The following is a 20,769-nucleotide window of genomic DNA, read 5'->3' as shown; positions in this document are numbered from 1 at the left end:
TTTTCTCTAACCTGCTGTGGATTATGGATCAGATTCTGACCCGGCAGCTCAGAGGACCGGAGGTGTTCTGTTCAGACCCAACAACATGAACCCAAAACGAATGAATCACGATGAGCCCTGAACCCGGCTCAGACCACCTCAACATGTCACCACCAACGATACCAACACCTTGAGGCCGTCTGAGCCCGAACCCGACCCTGGACCCAGAACCCGATGGTCCGAAGCATGTGAGGACGGGATGGGGCATGCGGCGAAGGTGGATGAGACCCCTCCCACCAACAGGCTTCCAGTACTTACTTGAGGTTCACGGCCGGGCGAGAGTTTGGCCTGCGCCAACGTGTGCAGGATTTCGTTTAGGAGGGGGGAGTCCTACGAGGGACGACGGGCGAATACAGTCAGAAAGAAGAGGGAAGAAAGAGAAGCATTCAATGGTTTCAAACATGTTTAGCTTAGCTTAGCTTAGCTTAGCACTAAGGCTGGAAACAGGGGGGGAAATGTTAGCCTAGAGAAGTATTTAGACCCTTCAGAGTTTTCTACATTTCTGAATAAAAGTGACTCAAAGCATCAACACAGTTTTAGACAAGTCCTGAAAGTAGACAAAGAGAAACCAAACAAACACACAGCACACAAATATTAGACTTGTGTATTTGTTTATTCACTAAAATGGTCCAGTCTTCCAGATCTGAGTGAGTCCTTGTAACTAAATGTTGTGGTCAGAACAGAACCAGTTCATTTCTCCTGGATGAAGGTCAGGACTTTGACTTGTTCCTAAACATTCATCTGGTTCTTCTGGAGAACCACTGGTGTTCTTGGGCTCCTTGTCTTCCTCCATGACCCAGTTTCTCTTCACATTCAGCTCATGGACTCATGTCCTGACATTTTCTTTCAGAGTTCACTGGTAGAATTCACAGTTCATTGGTCCATCAATGATGAGCAGATGCAGCAGAACAGGCCCAAACCAGGACATTAGCACCCCCATGTTTCATGGAGGGATGAGGTTCTGATGCTGGAATGCAGTGTTGGTTCATCTCCAAACATTTAAACCAAACTGTTCTACTCTGGTCTCATCTGTCCACTAAACATTGTCCCACATGTCTTTGTGGACAGAGAGCAGTGTCTTTGGTTGTTGAGTGGATTCATCAACATGAACATCAGCCAATGTGAGAGAGGCCTTTAGCTGCTTAGAAGTTCCCCTGGGTTCCTCTGGTTCCTCTCCCACTATGATGGAGTGATGTTTGTTGGTGGACCACTCCTGTGGAGGGGAACAGTCGTCTTCAATCTGTCTGACTCTCTGTGGATTATTTGTGGCTTCCAGACTCTTTACAGATGGTTGTGGAACCTTTTCCAGCCTGATGAGCAACAACAACTCTTTCTCTGAGCTCCTCACAAAGCTCCTTTCATCTGTTGTCATCACACACTTCAACACAAACATGAGACAAATCCCTGATTTATAGAAACTAAACCAGGAACTGAACCACACCAGTTTCTGATGGTTTTAACCACAGAGTTTCTCATTTAAACTTCTTTAAACCTCTGTCCAGTCCTTTACAACTGAAGAAGCTACTCAGATGAAACGTTTCCTCAATAGAAAACAAGTCCAGTTGCTTTTTTAAACACTTCTGGACACATGGACTCTGGTTTAATCTAGAGGAGCTCCTCTCTGGTGTGTAATATTGACTCATTTACCTAAATAAACAAATACACAAGTGTAATATTAGTGTTTTGTGCAGAAATGTAGAAAATCTCTTCAGGATGCCTCCAGTTCTAAGAGAAGCCTTAAGCACCACGTGAACACAGCCTCCGTCCTTCTGCTTCCTCTCAAACTACAAAATCTATTTCATAACAAGACACCAACATTTTGTGGATTATATTCCAATTTCGGGTTAATCCCATAAACGGTTTATGAAAACAAGGGATTAGAGGGAAATGAAGGAAGTGAAGGGAGCCAGCATGTCGCTCCGTTGGTTTCATCATCATCACAGACTCGATGCTTCATCCCGTTGAATCTCTCTCCGTTACTCCTGCCTCACGTTTACCGGCGTATGTTTACCCCCAATATGTCACAAAGACGGAAACAAATAAAAGAAACGGCCGAGAAACAAATTTAACAAAGAATCCAAGGTAATAAATGAAGAAAAGGAACAAAATGACAAAATTCTGCCTCACGATGTGGAACCGGGAACCATCAAAGTTTGATTCAACCACCAATGATCTTTAAAGGAAATTAATTTAAACTCTATAATAATAATAATAATGAACGTTCTAACAATGCTTAATTTTATTATCTTCATTCATTCCTTCCTTCTTTCTTCTCTTTCTATTCTTCCTTTCCTCTTCCCTTACTTTCTCTCCTTCATTCCTTATCTCTTTCTTTCTTTCTTTCCTTACTTCATCTCTTTCCTTCTTCCTTCTTCTTTCCTTTCTTCTTCTTTGCTTCCTTCCTATCATTTCCTTTTTGCTTCTTTCCTACTTCCTTATCTCTTTCCTCCCTTTTCCTCCCTTTTCCTCCCTTTTCCTTCCTTCCTTCCTTCCTTCCTCCCTTTTCCTTCCTTCCTTCCTTCCCTCCTTCCCTCCTTCCTTCCTTCCTTCGAGGAGTCTTTACGTTAAAAGGTTTCGATCCAGACCTGGGATTTTTACCTGGAGTCTCTCCATTAGGAACTGATTCTGTCCCAGCAAAGATCTGCTGGACCAATCAGATCAGATCATGAGGGGCGGGGCTTAACGTTGTAGCAGTAGTCATACATGTCATGTGATGACTTTAAATGTCTCTGATTGGCTGGAGGACCATCCAGGAGACGCCTCATGAAACCCAGATGACTACGACAGACTACAGTGATACAAGAGAATAAAATAATAAAATAAAATAAAATAAAATAAAAGATAAAGAAAGAACCGTGAGCAGAGTCTGTAGCCGTTCTCTCATCTATAACAGAACAGCTTCGTTTCTACCAGATGAAATAAACCCTGTAGTTGATAATTGTCATGTGGCTTTAATTAATTTCCAGGACCTCTGAGCAACACCAAACCCTCCACCTGTCGGCCAGGTGTCCACTTCTTCCTTCCTTCTCCAAAATAAACAACTTACATTGTGAGATTCTTCCCATCTTGTTCCTAAATCTGGACCATCTCCCCAAGTCAAAAACCAGCTGTTCCTGGTTCTGAACCATCAAGGATTATGTCCAGATCTTCCTGGTCCTGTTACGTTGGATCGTTCTGATCTAGTTTTACTAGTTTTAATATGTTTTCTGTTTTTACCTCGATGCTGGTGCTAAGGCTGGGTAGAGTGTCCGAGGTCACCGTTGTGCTTTGAAGGCTGGAGAAATCCCACAGGTTGACGGGCGCCATGGGGTCCTCCGCCTTGGAAGACTCCACCCACTTCTGGCTGTCCAATAAGGTCACTTCATAAAACTCCTGGATATCTGAGGACACGGAAAAAACATCCGGGAGGTCAAGAGAATGACATTGCTGAAGGAGATGAAGCAGAAAGAAAGAAAGAAAGAAAGAAAGAAAGAAAGAAAGAAAGAAAGAAAGAAAGAAAGAAAGAAAGAAAGAAAGAAAGAACATGACCTGGTCATCTGTAGCTCCTCTGCCTTCAAGATATTTATGAAAGCAGTTACTAAAGATAAACATAATCACAACCAATATTCACCTCGGCGTTTTAATAATTGTCAAACTTTGTCTCGATGGTTGATTTTGTTTCTACTGCAAATGTTCAGACTGTTTTCAGTTCATATCAGTTCTGATGTATCTGTCATTATGTTTCAGCCAAAGCCTGTTCAAGAAATGTCATTAAAATTACAAAAACAGTAGTGAAGGCTCTAGTGAAGGCTCTAGTGAAGGTTGTAGTGAAGGTTGTAGTGAAGGCTCTAGGGAAGGTTGTAGTGAAGGTTGTAGTGAAGGCTCTAGTGAAGGCTCTAGTGAAGGTTGTAGTGAAGGTTGTAGTGAAGGTTGTAGTGAAGGCTCTAGTGAAGGTTGTAGTGAAGGTTGTAGTGAAGGCTCTAGTGAAGGTTGTAGTGAAGGCTGTAGTGAAGGTTGTAGTGAAGGCTCTAGTGAAGGTTGTAGTGAAGGTTGTAGTGAAGGCTGTAGTGAAGGTTGTAGTGAAGGCTCTAGTGAAGGTTGTAGTGAAGGTTGTAGTGAAGGCTCTAGTGAAGGTTGTAGTGAAGGTTGTAGTGAAGGCTCTAGTGAAGGTTGTAGTGAAGGTTGTAGTGAAGGTTGTAGTGAAGGCTGTAGTGAAGGCTGTAGTGAAGGTTGTAGGGAAGGTTGTAGTGAAGGCTCTAGGGAAGGTTGTAGTGAAGGTTGTAGTGAAGGCTCTAGTGAAGGTTGTAGTGAAGGCTCTAGTGAAGGTTGTAGTGAAGGTTGTAGTGAAGGTTGTAGTGAAGGCTCTAGTGAAGGTTGTAGTGAAGGCTCTAGTGAAGGTTGTAGTGAAGGTTGTAGTGAAGGTTGTAGTGAAGGCTCTAGTGAAGGCTCTAGTGAGCAGCTTACTCGTTAGTAAGTGTTGTATTAGCACAACTTGGCCAAAGAAAACTCAAGTGATGCTGTGGGGTTCTGTCAACCTTTATCTGCTGCTATGCTCAGCGCTAACACACCACGGCGCGACCGTAGCAGCATGCTAGTTACTAGCTAGCTGGCTCTGCTCGATAAATTATGACCGCGCTGCACAGGTACCTTAGTTCCGTTTTGTAGTTACGTTATAGCGTCCTCTAAAGTCAAAACATTTAAAAGCGAGACTGAAGCTTATACATTTGTTTAAATAAAAGTAACATCAATAAATTTTTAAGACCTTTCAAAATCGTATTTAAGACATTTTACAAGATTCTACTAGAATTTTCGACATTTAAAGGCCTTAAATTCAAATGATTGGATTTAAAGCTTTTTAAGACTTTTTAAGACTCCACGGACACCCTGCTGTAGTGAAGGCTGCAGCGAAGGCTGTAGTGAACCTTGTAGTGAACCTCTAGTGCACTAGGGAGGATATTATTAGAAGCCTCCAGCCCAGTGGCCACATCCAACATGCTGCTTTATTTTTGGACACAATTCTGAGGACGGCTCACAGAGACGTCTGAAATAACCAGAGCTTTCTTTGGCTCAACGGGGCGGCCCAGCCCAGCACAGATGTTTCCACAGAAACCAACAGATCACCACTTCAACCGTCCACTTTCATTCATTCATTCCTCCATTCCTTCCTTCTTTCCTTTCCTCTTCCCTCTTCTCCTTCTTTTTTCCTCTTCCTTCCTTCCTTCCTAGCTAGCTAGCTAGCAGCATTTTAGAAGAACTTAATTCTGGGTACAGATGCGTTTTAAAAACACGTTGGACGAAGGTTTTAGTGGTTTTAAACCAGACGAGGGATCCACCGTCTCCACCATTATTATTTTCACCCATGTGACACTCATAGAAAACGACAAACGTCTCTTTATTTCCTCCTCTTTCTGTATCTGTGGCGTAGCAGTTCAACGTATCTATTTACAGCTTCTATACTCTCTAATCTCACAACGACTCCGTTCAGATTTCTCGCGGCAATAAAAACATCTCGATCCCATTTATACATCAGGTCACATTCAGATCATGTTTCAATGACGAGAGAAACAACCGACACCAGCTACAGAGACGTCACAACACGACAAAGACAAATGAGTGAAAATTAAAAGTCAGACGATGAGTTCCTTCAGCGATATCACAGCAGATTATTCTGTTTGATGACTGAAAATAGCTCCAGATTTCAACAGAAGCTGATCTAAGAACTAAAAATACCAAGTTCCCTCTTTGTTTTTTAAATCTGTCTAGCTGCCTCCACTACTGTCTTTATTGTTTTTGTCTTCTAGGTCTTAAACACAGATTGAAAACAGACTGGGGTGAAATTTGGTGCGTTTGGTGACCATCAGCTGGACGGTGGCGGGATCCTCGAGATAAACGGTGGTAAGACGGGAGCCACCATCTTCATCATCAGCTCCACATTAACATTCACACAGTGTGTGGGTCTGCCCTGAAACAAAGGCTTCCACACAGTCTCTTCATTAAGGTTCGGTTGGTGCTGCATGCTTTTATTTTGAAGGAGTAGTTTTGTACTTTTATTTTGACAACCCAACATACCCACTGACCCTCCCTTGGTGGAACATCGTGGCCCCATAAAAGCCTGTTGGTCAGTTCTTTATTGGGACACCTGATAGATTTGGACATGGTCCTAAAAAATGAATTTTAATGGAAATAGTTGGAAATAATTAAATGTGTTGATCAGCTTTTGAAATGTCCAGTTTAGATTTACATTTTAAGTTCTAGAAACCGTTGGTTGAACATGGTTCTAGTCTGGTTTTAGGTCCAATGTGTTAATACAGTTTGTCAAAATGAATAAAATAAAATGTAAAGTCACACGTGTGAGACTGAGCTGAATAATGAAACCAAACCAGGAACAAGGTTCTAAACAGGAAACAGAAAGAGAAAACCAGAAGTAGGCAAAAACGGTTTCTACTCTGGTTAAACTAAAGTGAATAAATCTTGAGTTTTGTTTCATCAAATTATAAGTTGGATAAAGGTCAGATTGATCAATAATGAGAAGAATCTTTAATGTTTTATGTCATTTTCTGTTGGTTTAACAGTTTTCAACATGACGTACGAGTGTAAATCCAAAAGCAGAAGTACTGCAGGAGCTAGACTTTGTTGGAGTGAATCATTTCTACTTGTAGCTCATCAGTCTGACTCGCTCTGTAACAACTCCACCCAAACACTAGGCGGCGCCATCACAGAAGATTAGGACAACGGTTATTGACACCAATGAATATTTGGGTCTAGGTCCCATGTAGCAGCAACCAGACAAAGTGCAGATTGGTTTAGCCCATTTAGCATTAGCATTAGCATTAGCCCACTAGATGGAGAACCACGTGTCCACGTGTCAAAAAGACCAGAGCAGATCATAAAAACAAGATCAGTGACATTAGTTGTCAGTTGTTTTTAGATTTGATGAAATATTGAGACAGAAGAAGAAATTCTGACGCAGTGTGAAAAGCACAAAAACATCTGTATCCACAGTTAAACAAGTCTGACGTCGACGTGACCGGACAAACCACATCGTTGTTTGCAGCCACACACGGAGACAAAGATGGTTGTTTCCTCTGGTCTGAGGAAACAAACACTGAACTGTTTGACCATAATGACCCTGGCTGTGTCTGGAGTTAAAGGGGGCGGGGCTAGAACACACCACGGCCCAACCAAGCAAAATAAATACATGAATGAATGAGGATATTAGATTAACTAATCAGTCAGCTGATCATTAAATAAATGAACTGTCATAGAGCGAAGCTAATAAATCTTTACACATTAGCATGTTAGCATGTAGCTCAAAGAGGACGTAGACTAATTAAAATGATTAAAAGATAAAAGGGTGGATGTTAGTCTGGGTCCCATCACAAAGCCCTGGTGGCGCCCCCCAGAGGCTCCACGGTGCAACATGGACCTGGTTTATCTAAAGACACAGATGTGTACAAGGACAAACGTTAAGATTCAACTGGAAAACGTTTCCTGACTTTAATTTAACCCAGATGTTTGTTTAAATACTCAAACACAAACATCTCCCGACTCACACCCTGGACTTGGCTTCTTTCTTTCTTTACAGTTATTGTTTAGTTATTTGTTGGACAAACCACTTCCTCACTGTCGTGTCCACTACATCTGATCGTCTCGTTTCATCAGTTTTAATCACCACCACTACTTTACGTACAGAATGTTCTTATATTTCTATTTTCGTCTCTACATAATTCTCAGAGCGTTGTTATTTTTGTATAATATTTTCCTGTTGAATTTATCATTGTTTCTTGTTCATATTCTGGTCTAATTCAGTTCCACTATGACAGGGGAACAGTTTGTGTCTGATCAGATAATTTTCAAACAAATGTATTTTAACCTGAGAGTTAAATCATTAAATGTTTGTTTTCTTGCTTCTGCTTGTGAATCAGTCGCTGTAAAGAGTTAGAATGTCCTCAGGAGACGCATTGATGTCCAATTTAAAAAATAAATAAATAAATAAATCTCTGTGGAACTGTGGAGACTTGGAGATCGTTTTACAGTGGAACCAGCAAGAAGATTCACAATTTCAGTTTTCAGTTTGTGCAGCTCAACACAGCTGATAAAGATCTACAAAGATCTATAAAGATCTATAAAGATCTATAAAGATCTACAAAGATTTATAAAGATTTATAAAGATCTATAAAGATCTACACAAGACATGGAGCTAAACACACAAGCTCCACGGTGACAAGTGTGAAAATGGAAAGACCAACTAAATTAAGACTAGCTCCAGAACCATCAGGTCCATGTTCATGGTCCTGGTCTCCATGGACCCTGGTCTACGTGGACCCTGGTCTACGTGGACCCTGGTCTCCGTGGACCCTGGTCTCCGTGGACCCTGGTCTACGTGGACCCTGGTCTCCGTGGACCCTGGTCTCCGTGGACCCTGGTCTCCGTGGACGCACCACGTTGGGAATGTGACTTTAAGTGTGACCTCTAGTGTATAAGACACTGGTGACGTTTCCACATACCAGAGAATTAAGATCTGTCCTCCAGGTTTTATTTTCAGAAATTAAATTTATTTTAATCAGATTAGAATCAGAGTCCGACAAAAGAGCTTCTGTTTACGCCTGTTTATCTTGAAACCAGAGTCTAACACATACCAACGATTCTAGTTAACTGATCAATTAATCAACCAACTTATCAATTAACTAGAAACTGAGGAGAAGGAAAGTTAAACTTTAATGATCATAAGATGAAACGCTAGGACGATTCAGTAAAGTTATACAAGACGGAGGAGGAGGAGTTTATTCTAGTTACTAGAGGAACAACTAGAGTTTATTCTGGTTATAAGAGGAATAACTGGAGTTTATTCTGGTTATTAGAGGAATAACTGAAGTTTATTCTGGTTATTAGAGGAATAACTAGAGTTTATTCTGGTTATTAGAGGAATAACTAGAGTTTATTCTGGTTATTAGAGGAATAACTAGAGTTTATTCTGGTTATTAGAGGAATAACTAGAGTTTATTCTGGTTAGAGGAATAACTAGAGTTTATTCTGGTTATTAGAGGAATAACTGAAGTTTATTCTGGTTATTAGAGGAATAACTGAAGTTTATTCTGGTTATTAGAGGAATAACCAGAGCCTATTCTGATTATTAGAGGAATAACTGAAGTTTATTCTGATTATTAGAGGAATAACTGAAGTTTATTCTGATTATTAGAGGAATAACTGAAGTTTATTCTGGTTATTAGAGGAACAACTGAAGTTTATTCTGGTTATTAGAGGAATAACTGAAGTTTATTCTGGTTATTAGAGGAATAACTGGTTCCCAGGTGACTAGTGATGCAGACTCCACTATGAGAGCAGTGATTTATTGAAGTGAACGGAGACCATCTGTTTGTCTGAGAGGAATCAGGACAGAAGGAAGAGGAACAAACTGCAGCACTAGTAAATCATCAGCGATGCTGGTGGAGGGGGATTATGGACGGGGGGGTAATCATCATGTCCACAGAGGGATTACACTCTGCTCGCTCGGCTCTGGACATATTTTGGGAGGGAGTTTGGCAAATTGAAAACTGAGCAGCAGGAATCTAGTTCTCATCAGCCGGGACAAGAAGAACTGTTCTTTAAGGTTTAATGAGACCTGGATCAGACTCTAAATCTACTTCACTTCCATCAGGGAACAGATTCACAACCAGAGGTTTGTTCCTGGAGTCGACGTTAAACCAGACCCTCGACCTGCAGACCAGGGCTGAATACATGCAGCTGTAACTACTATAATAAATACAGATTAATGAGCTATGATTAGCCGTTAGCTGCCCCACTGTAAAGAGAACACGCTCAGATTTACAACAAAACTGTTAAAAAAGAAACAAAAGACTTAAGTTCTATTTAGTTTAAGCAGGAGTCACAGAGTAATAGGAAGAGCTACCTGATACAAACTGCCTCACAGTTCACCTTTAATAATAATAATAATAACTCATATGGTACAATTACAAGGAAATGGTTTATGCACAACTTATTTTTAAAAATTGTTTTCACAACTCTCACTTTTCCGACACTCTTTATGGAGCGGTTGGCATGGCAACTGGTGGTCGACACTATATCACTTCCTGTTTCTACAGCATCAAATTATGAACTAAAACAAAACTTATCCATAAAATGAAAACTTGAACTTCATCAACATTATATTAACCTGAAACCTGAAACGACTGAAACCATCTTTGAAGTAAAATTATTTAAAGTGTCAAGTCCCGCCCACTAACACGGAGGGGGTGGAGCTTATATGCCCTATACTGCAGCCTCCATCCACCAGGGGGAGCTCTACTATCTTTGGCTTCGGCATATTAACACCAGCCCGACGTCTCCTCCAAACTCTTTACTCTACGATTAAAATAAGAAACATCACAAACGTTTACTGAAGAAAACTGAACAGAATCTTCAGAGACGGATCAACCAGTAAAATATTTGATCCTGTAGATCAACATCTACACAGCAGAAGTTTAGAGGTTATTATCAAGGGTTAATTAACTCGACAGGAAGGAAAACGTTTTCTCTCCCGACCCGAATCAATATCTGCCCTGACCTCTGACCTTCCACCATCTCTCTCTCTGCCAGATGCTGCAGATGTTTGAGCCGATTGCGTCTCCGTTTGTCCAGATGGTCAAAGTTTACGACTTCTCACTCAGACGAGACAAACGCACAAAATCTCACAACCGACAGACCAAGAAAAACTAGACTGGTTCTAAATAACTGAGGCTTCTTCCTGAATGTTGTCGTCATGTTTGGTTCACGGAGGAAAACGCTAACAAGAGGAGAGAGCTAGCAGGAGGAGAGAGCTAGCAAGAGGAGAGAGCTAGCAGGAGGAGAGAGCTAGCAGGAGGAGAGAGCTAGCAGGAGGAGAGAGAAGCCAGAGAGAGAGCTAGCGAGGAGAGAGCTAGCAGGAGGAGAGAGCTAGCAGGAGGAGAGAGCTAGCAGAGGAGAGAGCTACAGGAAAGAGGCTAGCAGAGGAGAGAGCTAGCCAGCTACACATGATAGAAAGAAACACAACATGACAGCCTCTTTCCTATTGGTGGAAACATGGATCCATCAACCAATCAGGACATGACGTGTAGATGGAGCTTTATTTATTTTTTTGCTGTTTTATAAAACTAAAGTGAATGAATCTGAGTTTTGTTTCATCACTTTAGGCCCATTTCAACACTTTCCAACAAATAAAAGTCTAACTGAAAGTCGTAGAGTTGGACAAAGGTCAGACTGATCAATAATCAGAAGAATCTTATTATCTAATTGGTTTAATTTTTTCATTTAATGGGACTTTAAATAAAGTACAGGCTGCTAATAATCGACTAAGTGTTTAATTTATTGACTTTTTTAAACACTGCAGACATTTTATTGGTTTTATTGGTTATTTAATTAGATTAAACTTATCCTCATAAAATAATACAACACGCCTGCAGGAATATGACGACGTTGACTCTGAATTTAAATCTGTGGATGAAAGTGAAAGTCTGATTATTTAAACTTTTAACCTTTAAATCAGTGGTTGTGATGTTTAGAGCGTTTGCTTCAAGTAAATAAGGAAACGTTGACTCAGCTACAGCAGCTACTTACAAATCACCACAGACACAGACACAGACACAGACACAGACAGAGACACAGACACAGACACAGACACAGACAGAGACAGAGACAGAGACACAGACAGAGACAGAGACACAGACACAGACACAGACAGAGACAGAGACACAGACAGAGACACAGACAGAGACACAGACAGAGACACAGACACAGACACAGACACAGACACAGACAGAGACACAGACAGAGACACAGACAGAGACAGAGACACAGACACAGACACAGACAGAGACAGAGACACAGACAGAGACACAGACAGAGACACAGACAGAGACACAGACACAGACACAGACACAGACAGAGACACAGACAGAGACACAGACAGAGACAGAGACACAGACACAGACACAGACAGAGACAGAGACAGAGACACAGACAGAGACACAGACAGAGACAGAGACAGAGACACAGACACAGACAGAGACAGAGACAGAGACACAGACAGAGACACAGACAGAGACAGAGACACAGACAGAGACACAGACAGAGACACAGACAGAGACAGAGACAGAGACACAGACAGAGACACAGACAGAGACACAGACACAGACAGAGACAGACAGCTGCTACAATATTTACCTCCCTCCTTCCTTCCTTCCTTCCCTCCCTCCTTCCCTCCCTCCTTCTCTCCTTCCTTCCTTCCTTCCCTCCCTCCTTCTCTCCCTCCCTCCCTCCCTCCCTCCTTCCTCCTTCCCTCCCTACCTCCCTTCCTTCCTTCCTCCCTCCCTCCCTCCCTCCCTACCTCCTTTCCTCCCTCCCTCCTTCTCTCCCCCCCCTCCCCTCCCTCCCTCCTTCTCTCCCTCCTTCCCTCCCTCCCTCCCTACCTCTCTCCTTCCCTCTCTCCCTCCCTCCTCCCCTCCTTCCCTCGCTCCCTCCCTCCTTCCTTCTCTCCTTCCCTCGCTCCCTCCCTCCTTCCTTCTCTCCTTCCTTCCCTCCCTCCTCCACCCCTCATCCCTCCCTCCTTCCCTCCCTCCTTCCCCTCTCCTCCCTCCTCTCTCCTCCTCCCTCCTCCCTCCCTCCTTCCTCCCTCCTCCTCCTTCCCTCCTCCTTCTCTCCTTCCTTCCTTCTCTCCCTCCCTCCCCCTCCCTCCCTCCCTCTCCTCCTCCTTCCTCCCTCCCTCCTCCCCCCCCCCCCCCCCCCCCCTCCCTCCCAGCTGGGGTGTGTGGGGGGGTGGTACCTATGAGGGCCTGGAAGAGGTTACTCTGGAAGATGTCGATGACTCTCTGGATGGAGAAACGCAGCTGACGATCCTCAGCATGATTCAACTTGGCCCGGTACTCCTCCAGGAGCAGGAGGGCTCTCTGGGCATCTGGAGAGGAGGAGGAGGAGGAGGGGGGGGGGGGGGAGGATGGAGGAGGAGGAGGATGGAGGAGCAGGAGGAGGAGGAGGATGGAGGAGGAGGAGGAGGATGGAGGAGCAGGAGGAGGAGGAGGATGGAGGAGGAGGAGGAGGAGATGAGAAGGATGGAGGAGGAGGAAGATGATGGAGATGAGGAGGAGGATGGAGGAGGAGGAGGAGGAGGAGATGAGGAGGAGGAGGAGGAGGAGGAGGAGGAGGAGATGAGGAGGAGGAGGAGGAGAGGAGGAGGAGGAGAGGAGGAGGAGGAGGAAGATGATGGAGGAGGAGGAGGATGGAGATGAAGGGGAGGAGGAGGAGGAGGAGGAGGAAGAGGAGGACGGAGAAGGATGGAGGAGGAGGAAGATGATGGAGATGAGGAGGAGGATGGAGGAGGAGAAGGAGGAGGAGGAGGAGGAGGAGACGACACAAACCGATGTTTGAGATTTTCCATAAATTCAATTAAAACCATAATTAAAGTTGTTTAGTTTGACGACGTCACATTTAAATAAAAAGTAAAGTTTTCTAATGACGTTCAGAAAAACTATCAACACAAGTTTAAATTAAATCTATTTATGAACCAAAACTTTAACCTTTAATAAACTTTAAATGTGGTTAAAATGAGTCCGGAGCTTCGTATTTAAAACCTTTCAAAGGATTTTAAAGCAGGAATTTTAATTCTTCTCCTAAACTGAAGAAATAAGAACTGATCGTTTTTACCGAATAAATCTGATCAGAAATGTTCATTAAAACCAAACGAGCCTCAGGGACAAATGAGATGAAGTGAGTTGGTTTTAGTTTTAGTGAAACAGGAACTGAATAAACAGTTTCAACCACTTTTAAAAGTCATTTCTAGTTTTATGTTTGAGTTTATTTCCATCAGCGACAACAAACCACAAGTTTCCACAAGTTACTTCAGACAAACATCAACATTTTCTATGAACTCATCCTTTAAAACATCTACTGATTATTTCTGTCCTCAAACTAATAAACAGTTCAACTTTTCATTTCTTCACATTTTATGGATTAAAAATGAAACTAGTCTCAAACACAACTTTTTGTCATGTTTTTTTTGTCTCCTGTCATTTCTTTTGTCGCCTATTTAAGTTGTTAAATAGTTTTTTTGTTAATTTAATTGGATTTTTTGAATGTTTTTCGGTTCATTTATTTTGGTTTTTACACCAAACAAAGTCCAACCTGCTAATAATCAATTAAGCATTTAATTTAGTGACATTTGAAACTTTTTAAAGGTAAAAACATGAAACTAGCCTGTTCCTAATGAACTAAAACTGAATAAATATCTGAATAATCAGAAATGAAATCTTATAAAACGTCTTTTTTAATGTTTTATGTCATTTTCAATCACTTTCAATCAATATATTTTGTTTCTAACACCAAACAAACTCCAACCTGCTAATAATCAATAAGGTAATTAATTTATTGTCATTTTTAAACACTTTTTAGATGTTTAATGGATTAAATGGTTCTAATCAACTAAATTATAGGTTTGTTAGTTGGGTAAAGACCTGAATAATCAAAATGGGAGAATAAAACAACTTTCTCTCATGTTTTTTAATTATTTTGCAATTTATTTTGCCTTTTTGAACAGTTTTTGGTTCATATCTTTTATGTTTCAACACCAAACAAACTCCAACCTGCTAAAAATCAATTAAGCATTTAATTTATTGACATTTGAAACTTTTTACAGGTAAAAACATGAAACTAGCCTGTTCCTAATGAACTAAAACATCATTTATTTCATTCACTGAATAAATGACTGAACGTCATTAACCTTGAAGAAACTTCCCATCATGTTTGTTTCCTTCCTCGTGTTAGTTTAAGTTGTTAAATTGTTATTTAGTTTGACTTTTTGACCCTTTTTCCATTCATATCGTGTGTTTTAATGTACAAGCTGCTGCTGATGCATTAAATGTTTCATTTATTCGCACATTTAAACCGTTTTTGGACGTTTCATGGATTAAAATGAAACTGGTCTGGTCCTTATCAACTACATTATAAGGTTCTTAGTTTGATAAATGACTGAATAATCAGAAACGGGAATAATCTCATAAATCACAACTTTCAATCATGTTTTTTTTAAATATTTTACGTCATTTAATTAGATTTTTTTACCCTTTTTCCATTCATATCTTCTGTTTTTAACACCAAATAATGTAGAAACTGTTGTGTGTGTTTGATTCTTGGACATATTTGCTAACTTTTACGGACATTGGATGGATTTAATCATGAAAGTGGTCCTGTTTGGATCGATGGAGCAGCTTATGAAACCACAGACCTGCTGGAATATAATTAGGTTGCCATTAACTCCCTGTCCGCCAACATTCACAACACACGCATGGAAATCTGGATTTTTCCAGGGATGAAAGTGAAAGTCTGAAACTTCGTAGAGGTCTGAAACGCCTCGGATTATTTTTCTAAATTTTACAGCTAACCTAGTTTAAGCGCAGGCTGCCGAGGAGCCCGTAAATAATTTATTAATATTAGAGTTTATTTTTAGTTGGGCTCGTCTCCAGACAAGGTGCCCCATATACAACTTGGTTAGCATCGGCGGCTAACCAGGCTAGCGCCACTTTAACTTCACCTGAGCGGCACGGCACGGCTCGGAAACACCGGAACCGAGCCGCACCGGGCCCCCTGGGGTTCGGGTTGTGTCTTAGTCCGTGTGTCCGTGTTTGTTGTGGAGTTTTGTGGGTGTTTTCGCGGAGCTGTGGTTGAGTTTTCCCCCCCGGTAGCCGCTAGCTCGTTGCTAGTTAGTGAAAGCCGCTTACCTTTCTTCCTAACGGGCATGTTCGGTTCGGCTCGGCTCGGCTCGGTTCGGCTCTAGTTCCGTGTCCGAAACATACAGGGCCGGCTGCTTCTCTCCGGGGAGGGGGGTATCGAACAAACAGCCCCGGTCCAGAACCGTCAGGAGCCCGGGGAAAGCTCCGCGAAGACCCCGACTCCCGAGGCTGAAGTTGTCCGTCGCAGAGGCTCCCTGCGCCGGCGTGCTGTGCGCAGCCTGCCCGCTGCAGCTCCTGGAGGAAGGAAAGTGTTTCAGGAGGAGCGGCGGAGCCCGGGGAGAGAGGAGCAGGGAGCCGGGGCATGCATGAGGAGGAGTCCGGCACCGGGACTCACGATAACATCAGAAAAGTCCCCCCCAGAGCCCGGAGCGATGATAATAATAATAACTAAACTCTAGCCTCCTTCCTCCGGGTAGATTACTCCCAGGCTGCCTGTGCATTCGTGTCAAACTTCTCCGAGAGTAAATCCCTCCTCTTTTTTCTCTCCTCCTCCTTCTTCCTCCTTCCTCCTCCTCCTCCTCCTCCTCCTGCTGCTGCTCTGCTTCTTGCTTCTTGCTGCTGCGCCTCCTCTGCTCCACAAATCTCAAACTTTCCTCCAAAATGGCGCCTCACGGAGCTGGAAATGTGAGACATGTGATTTCTAAAAACCTTACCCCCCCATCCTCACCCTCACCCCCATCCTCACCCCCATCCTCACCCCCATCCTCACCCTCACCCCCATCCTCACCCCCATCCTCACCCCCCCACTGACACCGACCTGCAGCAGTCACACAGCTCACCTACCGGACCAGGAGGAGGAGGAGGAGGAGGAGGAGGTCAGGACGTGAATGAAGACGTGTATCAGACACATCCACTAATAAATCAACACTAATTAAACATGTAAAGTTGTGTTGTGGTTATTTGTCCAGTTGCTGTTTGTGTTAAACTGGCAGAGCAACAATATGACACACTGCAACACAACGACTACACAACTTTACTCTCAGCGTTTGGTTTCAACTACAAGAGTCTAAACAAACTATGGGGAAGTACTGGGTGTGTAGTACTGTGTAGTACTGTGTGTGTAGTACTGTGTAGTACTGTGTGTGTAGTACTGTGTGTGTAGTACTGTGTAGTACTGTGTGTGTAGTACTGTGTAGTACTGTGTGTGTAGTACTGTGTAGTGTGTAGTACTGGGTGTGTAGTACTGGGTGTGTAGTACTGGGTGTGTAGTGTGTAGTAGTGGGTGTGTAGTGTGTAGTACTGGGTGTGTAGTGTGTAGTACTGGGTGTGTAGTACTGTGTAGTGTGTAGTACTGGGTGTGTAGTACTGGGTGTGTAGTAGTGGGTGTGTAGTACTGGGTGTGTAGTGTGTAGTACTGGGTGTGTAGTACTGGGTGTGTAGTACTGGGTGTGTAGTACTGTGTAGTGTGTAGTACGGGGTGTGTAGTGTGTAGTAGTGATTGTGTAGTAGTGGGTGTGTAGTGTGTAGTGGATGATTGTTGAATGTTGTAGTGTGTGGGAGCTGCCACTAGAGGGAGACAACTCATTTATTAATGTGTTAACTGATCAACTATTAAAATAATGAAGTGTGTAGTAGCATAAAGGTGTTACAGTGTGTGTGTGTGTGTGTGTGTGTGTGTGTGTGCCATGGGAAATTGTCCAATTTCACCTAATTGGTCTAAAAACATATTATCTGCTAATAATGCGCCACTGTCAAGTGTCTGTGTGTAGAAGTGACTGGCAGCGTAGTTGTGTAACACTTTTCCTATTCAAGACACTTTGATGAGAATGATTATATCGTTAGTACAGACCAGAGCATCATTTTATTTACATTTGTGGTGTCTCGTGATTTAGTCAATGAAAAATGGACCTTGACTCAAAAAAGGTTGAAAAACACTGGTACAGTGTGTGTGTCATACGTAATGTGTGTTATAGTTAGTGCGTGTTATAGTGTGTGTGTGTGTGTGTGTGTGTGTGTGTGTGTGTGTGTCTGTGTGTTATAGTGTGTGTGCATGTAGAGTGTGTGTTTGTGTAGTAGGTGTCATTCATTGTTGTAACAGTTGATAAACTAACACATCACTAAGTGAACTGTTTCCCTCTAGTGGCCGCTCCCACAAACTACAACATCCAACAATCACATCTACAAAAAAAATTAAAACAACAACAATATTACTTATATTAGAGTCTAACTAATGCTAGTTAACTTAATGTTAGCTAGCTAGCTAGCTAGTGAGTTCACGTCTGCCAGCTAACTTTAGCTGTTGTTGGATCTGTCCAACGTTACGTTTTGTCAGTTTACATCAGTGGTTGTCCGTTCTCTGCTAGCCTACAAATATCTTAATAACAGACTTCACACTCCCATCGTGTTGGTGTTGGGACACACACACATGCGGACATTTGATTATAAATCCCCAATAATAAATAAATTATCACTAGATGTTTTACCACACTGTAAAAAAAAAAAAAAAAGAAAATCGTAAAAAAACGGTAAATTTCTGGGAGCAGGGGCGCCATAAAAATACCGTAAAATAACGGAAAATTACTTTCTCGTAAAAATACTGATATTTTCCATACTTAAAATACAGTTTCTACTTGTAAGTTAACAATACATTGTCGTATTTTCAGGTTGATTTAACGTTTTTTTTTTATGTAATACAACAGTATATGACACAAAATAATGTGATTAATCTTTCAAAACATGTCAAAAAACTGTTGCAAAACTAGATATTTGGTTAGATTGCAAGAATTTACTGTTAATTTTAGAAAACATCAAATGATATTTAATTGCTTTACGTTGTTTTTAACGTTTAATTACAAACATTTTAAAATAATGAAATTACCCATAAAGACAGCAAATTAACATTATAATATGAATAATAATGATTAAAGTTACAGAAATGTGCTCTTATTAGTTGTTTTAATGGCATTATTTTATTTAAAAAGGCTGTAGGCTATATTAGATTAGATGTAATATAACAGAATACAACAATAATTTGATCTTTTCAAAACATGAGAACATGAGAAAAAATGAGACCAAGCTGAACAAGAACAGCTACAATTTCCCATTCTCCGTATTTTTATTCAACTCTAGCAGGTAACCATTATTACAGCAATATTCAAAAATCTATTCAATTAAAATGATTGGTTCTGAAACAAAAACAAAACCAAAACAAAATTCAACTGAACTGGTAATGAAAGAAAAAAGTTTTAAAAAAAAAAGAAAAAAGAAAAAAAAAATAGTCGAGTTACCAATTTACATACAAGTCACCATACATCCACAACACTGATTAGAAACTTGGTGAAACGTCACTGGAATGAATCCATACTCTATACCAGGGGTCGGCAACCTTCAACACTCAAAGAGCCATTTGGAAAGAAAACACTCGGAGCCACAAAACCCCTTTGACATCTAAAATGAAGATAACACTGCATATATCATTTTTACCTCTATGTTAGACCTATAGTGTGTTGCATTTATGAAATGAAATAACTGCTACAGAGAAAACGAAATTGCATTATGCATACATAACGGGGATTTATCCGTGGTTGGCTTACCCGGAGTCGAAAAGTTCAATAAATAGCTGGACCTGCCGGCAGGTGTCGCACGTCGGCAGTTGTGGCGTATATCTTGAGCGACAAAAAATGAAATACATTTTAGTTTAATGTTAAAAGATCACCATCAATTCAAATTTAGAATTATATTTAAAAAAAAACTCGACAGCAACTAGTAAATGAGCTGCAATGCACTGTGGGAGTGTGGTGTGGCATTCAGTGTCATTCAGTTGCATAATCCCATCCCATCATTAGTTGTGTGTCATTTGCTACCGAATCAGAATCTAGAGAAGATAGACCCAACTGATGATACTGATTTATAAGCACACTGTCAATTCACTGCTGCTGATTGTACTATATTACACTAAGTTACAGGTAGATTATGTTATTTTTCAGTCCATCTAACCCAAAAGAGTAATTGTGTGGAACAGATGCATGTACTCACCAGAGAGGAGCATCTGGTCAGACTGTGTTACTGGACTTGTACTGGTACTGGCTCTGCTCAACTGTTGGTTGCTCTGGCTGCTTGGAGGACTGTCCAAGACATGTTGTTGGCCTTATTAAAGGACAGATAGTAGTAATATTTAAACACAGACATCACATAGCTCAATCTGGGTATATTATTACCTAACATAATTATATCCTCAGTAGCCATTGATATATTTTAAACTGTTCCTTTCTCAATATAATGCAGTACACCACCACTAAGACCCACTATGAAATCAATGATGAACAAGATGTAGTGTATAGTCATCACCTTTTTCAAAACAACAAAAATGTAGAGAAGATTCTTTGAAGTATAATTCACTGCTGTATTGGACTGCATTGATTAGTACAGGTGGACCTAATAAGTAGATTTTGACTATGCATATTTTTTTAATGTAAAAGTTTATTCTGTACAAACTGAAACACATACTTGTCTTTTTGAGCAGTGACAGACGTTTCCCGGCTTCAACTGGTCTGAGGACAGAAAGGAGGTCACTCTCCTGCAGGTAGCTCAGGTCCTCAACTCCTAAACATTGCAGATGCTCCAGCAAAGGCTCAGGGTCTCTCAGTTTAGGCACTGATTTGATGAAAGACAGAAGCGGACTCTCTGCATCCATGAGTAGGACGACTAGAAGGGATGAAAAATACTGTTACTGTCAGATTTTAATCTTTCAAACTCCAGATGACTCTGAGTCAACAATGCTATGCTTGAGTGAAATTACTCCTGTCCCACAAAGCTTGTACACATGCAAATGGTAATAATCTAGTTTCTGCTCAGGCTTCAAACATTTCATGCTTGTTTCACTTCATAAAATGCAAATGCTGGCACATAGGACACGTCATGAGGTGTAACAAAGTATACATGCTGGTCCTGCATCACAAGCATGAGTTGAATCTGTCTAAATTCAAGTGCCTCACCTTGGTTTAAACACAGAAAGACCCTTTTTGTACTGAGTGCCACTGCTTCACTGTACAGTTCA

The 20,769-nt window shown here is 41.5% G+C and overlaps 1 protein-coding gene across 7 annotated transcripts in view; it reads right to left on the bottom strand.

Moving 5' to 3' along the window:
• The window catches only part of LOC125010895 (discs large homolog 1-like protein), a 56,998-nt gene extending 40,630 nt beyond the window's left edge, over positions 1 to 16,368 (bottom strand). For 3 of the 7 annotated variants that reach the window (XM_047589814.1, XM_047589817.1, XM_047589818.1), the window contains exons 1-3: positions 15,762 to 16,366; positions 12,815 to 12,946; positions 3,256 to 3,419 (exon numbers count right to left, since the gene is read on the bottom strand). In XM_047589814.1, the coding sequence (XP_047445770.1) occupies positions 3,256 to 3,419; positions 12,815 to 12,946; positions 15,762 to 15,780 (315 nt within the window). In that variant the 5' untranslated portion in view covers positions 15,781 to 16,366. Of the gene's footprint in view, positions 1 to 297; positions 370 to 3,255; positions 3,420 to 12,814; positions 12,947 to 15,761 lie in introns of all 7 variants that reach the window. The other 4 variants (XM_047589811.1, XM_047589816.1, XM_047589810.1 and 1 more) reach the window with 3 other exon arrangements.
• Positions 16,369 to 20,769: the final 4,401 nt, after the last annotated feature.

The sequence above is a fragment of the Mugil cephalus genome, chromosome 7 (genome assembly GCF_022458985.1).
Source record: "Mugil cephalus isolate CIBA_MC_2020 chromosome 7, CIBA_Mcephalus_1.1, whole genome shotgun sequence".
NCBI lineage: Eukaryota > Metazoa > Chordata > Actinopteri > Mugiliformes > Mugilidae > Mugil > Mugil cephalus.
Note: the sequence above shows the minus strand (reverse complement) of the source record. Positions and strands in the feature narration are given on the sequence as shown.